General features: G+C 54.3%; 1 protein-coding gene across 1 annotated transcript in view; it reads right to left on the bottom strand.

The window, feature by feature from the left end:
- The window catches only part of LOC109295861 (E3 ubiquitin-protein ligase RNF213-like), a gene marked incomplete at its 5' end in the record, with an annotated part of 58,636 nt that overhangs the window by 15,395 nt on the left and 39,434 nt on the right, over positions 1–3,807 (bottom strand). The window contains 5 exons of the mRNA XM_019514963.1: positions 235–349; positions 1,443–1,545; positions 1,647–1,816; positions 2,132–2,314; positions 3,474–3,574. Coding sequence (XP_019370508.1) covers positions 235–349; positions 1,443–1,545; positions 1,647–1,816; positions 2,132–2,314; positions 3,474–3,574 — 672 coding nt within the window. The remainder of the gene's footprint in view (positions 1–234; positions 350–1,442; positions 1,546–1,646; positions 1,817–2,131; positions 2,315–3,473; positions 3,575–3,807) is intronic.

The raw sequence follows: 3,807 nt of genomic DNA, 5'->3' as shown, positions 1-3,807 counted from the left end.
GGTCCCTTCCGACCCTAGAAACTATGAAACTATGAATGGGGAACAGGCACCGCAGGGTGCAGGTGGAAGGAGCCTTAGGACTTAACTCTCTCCTGTGTTTTCTAGGAGGGCAGCGAGCACATGGTGGACGGGAGCCCCCCAGGCTGCCAGAAGGGTCTGTGTTACATGGGACTCCTGAAGGCCAAGATGTCCCCACCCAGCCCCTGGGAAAGGAAGGGGAGCCAATGAGCCTACCTCCAAGCAGCTGACAAAAAGCACGTAAAGCTCCGACTTGTCATCTTTGCCCAGGATCTGGTTCTGCTCCACCTGCCTCAGGTACTCCTGCAGGTAGCCCTTCACCTCCTCGAAGCTACGGCACAAAGAAACCTCCTCTTACCAACCCAGCGACCCAGCATTACTGCACCCTGCCGAGATCCTAAGTGAGCTGCTAAAGCCTGTCCACATGGAGTCACGTCAGGGCGCTGCTGGGATGGAGGGGGTGGCCGCGACGGCTTTTGGCAGGGGACACAGACATCTCTGACCCATCCAAAGGGGCGCTGCGGAGATGCAAGCACCAGGGCTGCACCAGACACCAGCAGGCTCCTACATAACTTCAGTCAGCTGCTGTTATCAGACCCTCCTCGAGAGCCAGCAAGCTGCCAGCAAGGGTTAGGGACCATCACTCGACAAATTCAGCTGCTGAACGACCTTCAGATCTAGGCTTCCTGTGCTACCTCCAAAGGCACGCTCAAATCTAGGGCACCAAAGAGGGCTTTGCACCCGGCAGAGAGAGAACAGAGCATGAGCCTGAGGCTGTGATAGTCGCATGCAGCATGTTCAGGGCTGGAGTCTGCCTAGAGAAAAGCCCTCTCACTCCTCCCCGTGCTAGAGAAGTCAGCTCCTGTGTTACTAATGAGGATCCCTCCTTTCTGTACGTAACCCACCACATTTGCCTACCAGATAGTTGCTCAGCGCAAACATATGATAAATTCCATATCAAGTCTTTGGCAGGCATAACCAAGCCATCAAAGGGCAGCTCCTCTGAATGAGGCAGTCTCTTTACAGGCCAGATGGAGCCTCACCCACAGAGGGCACTTAAAGAACAAACATCTGTTTGAAAACGGGAAGCAGTATTCAACGTCCGTGTGCGTCAGAGGGGGGGTTGCCATAGTTATGAATGTTTCTCTGTGCATCGAGATGCAGTCAGCATCGTTCTTCTACTCCAAGAGCATGGGCATGTAGTTGACAGGCCAGTGAGGACCGGCTGGATGTACAGTAACCTGTTCAAGTCCCCCCTCAGAGGCACAGATGGGATTTCACCGGAGCAGGTTCAAACCGCAGAGCACGACTGAAGCGCTCCACCCCTGTCAGCAACACGTGAGAACCGGGGAGGCTCTGGACTGGCTCGAGAGAAGGAAGACGCGCAATCCAAGCACACCCACCACCCACCCCACAGCCCTCACCTGTATTTCAATAGCAGCTTCAGCACGATGGAGCGGATGACGGGCGTCTTGTCCACCACGTCATCGAACGGGGAGAGCGATTTTGTGTACACGGCCTGGTGCTCTGCATGCAGGGGAAAGAAAGAGCACATCTCATGGGCTCGAGAAAGGCGAGAAAACACGTTCTGTGTGGGGGCTGAGCCCAGCACGGAGGGCAGGACTTACCCGTCATACCAACTCTGAAAGGCTTCCGGTGAGCAAACAGCAGCCGTAACAGCCCCTCAATCACGTCCTTCTCTGGCGGTTCATTGTCCTTGAAGCACATGGTGGAAACCAGGTCTACGAAGAAGCTGTTGCACATCTGCCGAAACTTGGCGTTCTTCTCGATAGCCTCACTGAGGAAAGGGTGAGAGAAACAGGGTCACCGAGATACCCGGACAACCGCAGGCCTAGTTCAACCACACTGTGGGTAAAGCCACGATGAACATGAGGAGCAGGGAGAATTTAACTAGCAACACGGGATTCTCCACGGTCAAATCCAAGTTTCAAACCAAGAGAATTCACAATACACAGCAGAGGAAAATGAATCATGATCACGACGGCCTTAGCTAGACCATTCTTTGGGGATGAAGATCAGGGTCTCTCAACATGACTACGTGTCTGTTGATACAGGGGGAATGACACTGGTTTTTATGGGACAGATGAAATACCTGAGCTTCTTGGAGACGGTTACATTATAGGCATCTGGGAGGTTGACTCTGCAGTATGGACAGATCATCTGGCCTGGGGCTAGCCACTGTTTGATGCAGTTCTGGCAGAAGACATGATCGCATGGCAGGTTGACGGGATCCTTGGGGTCTCCCAGGCAGATCGGACATGGCTTCAGACCATATCTGCAATACACAGCATGGCTAGACTCAAGCAGTCCAGGCACAAGCCTCCAAGTCTCCTACTGCAGCTCAGAATGGGGAGAGAAGGCAGCTTGGGCCTTACCAGCTCCTCTCGGAGCTGCGAATAAATCTGGTGCATTGAACCGCTCGCTACCTGCAAGCAAGAGCAGCTACTTGCCTACAGGAGCTGCAGTTCCTACAGAGGTGTTGTCCACAGATCGTACTCTTGGGGCACCCGTCCCATGCAAGTGGGACTGGAGGCTTTTGGAAAAGCAGCTCCTGCTGAAGCTGTGCCCATAGGCCCTGCATCCTCCAGACAACCATAGCCAAGGATATAATAGACTGGGCAGCTGTGACCACTAGCCTCTGCCACTCCATGCGCCCTCCCCTCCCCATTCTTGAGGGCCCCCTCAGAAAGCAAACGGCACACTGAAGAGGCCTGGAGTGTGCCCCTCTCCCACGAAGAACAAGTCTCGAGTGCCCCTCTCCCACGAAGAACAAGTCTCGAGTGTTTTTATTTTCCTTTCTTTGTCCAGCGGATGCAGAAAGGGCTTTTACATAAAGGAATCTAGAGACTAGAAGGAGACGGGGTCCCAGGGTCAGAAAAGCTGCATTGCAAGGGTCACAGATGCTGCTGGTGTTCTGGCTGGCACCCTGGGCCGCAACAAGGAACTGAGTGGTGGTTGCAGCCCCTCTGCCCCTTTGGTTAAAATATCCTGGAAGGTGCAAGGGGCACTGGCACAGCCAGATGGGAGGCTGCTGTCCAAGAGCACTCTGCCTTGCACACTCAGGACACATGCATCCCAAGAGCAGACCCTGAGCGCACAAGGCACCTCCAAGTAGAACAGCAGCTTCCATGTGATCTCTGCCAAATCCGAGAGGCTTGTCTGTGAAGGGCCTCTTACCTGCTGGAGGAGAAAGGAGCAGCAAAGGGAGACATGAGCTTCAGCTGGGCATGAAGCAGCTTGGGACAGTACAAGAGCATGGGCTCAAATCAGAGGAGAGCATCCCTCCTTCCCATCCACCCACAGGGCACAGACCCTAGATCCAGCCTGCACCCATCGATGTTCATCCGCTGCTCCAGCGGGCCACGTTTTTCCAGATTCAGTGCTCAGTACTTAGTGTAAGTATACCAGCATCCTGCCCAGCCCTACGATGTTACCTGCAGATCGTTTTGCTGGCTTCTTCCTTACAGAGACACAGCACCTTCATCACCGCAACGAAAGTTTCCTGAGTCTTGAGGTCGGAGTTGCCCTGGAGACACTAAAAGAGAAGGACAATCAGAGCGGACTTTGCTCTGCTTCTCAGAACAGACTTGCAAAGAAAGAAGCAAAACCATAGCCAGCCTGTGGCAGGACACTCTCCTGCCCTGCTCCTAGTGAGGTATGAACTTAAGGGGGGGGAAGTTACAGGTGCTGGTTGCCGGGGCAACCGCAGTTCAGTCAGCTGACCGGAGGGGGCAGGGCCTGGCCTAGATAAACAGCCCAGGCGGAGGC

The sequence above is a fragment of the Gavialis gangeticus genome, unplaced genomic scaffold (assembly GCF_001723915.1).
Source record: "Gavialis gangeticus isolate Ggan-Ray unplaced genomic scaffold, GavGan_comp1, whole genome shotgun sequence".
Lineage (NCBI taxonomy): Eukaryota > Metazoa > Chordata > Crocodylia > Gavialidae > Gavialis > Gavialis gangeticus.
Note: the sequence above shows the minus strand (reverse complement) of the source record. Positions and strands in the feature narration are given on the sequence as shown.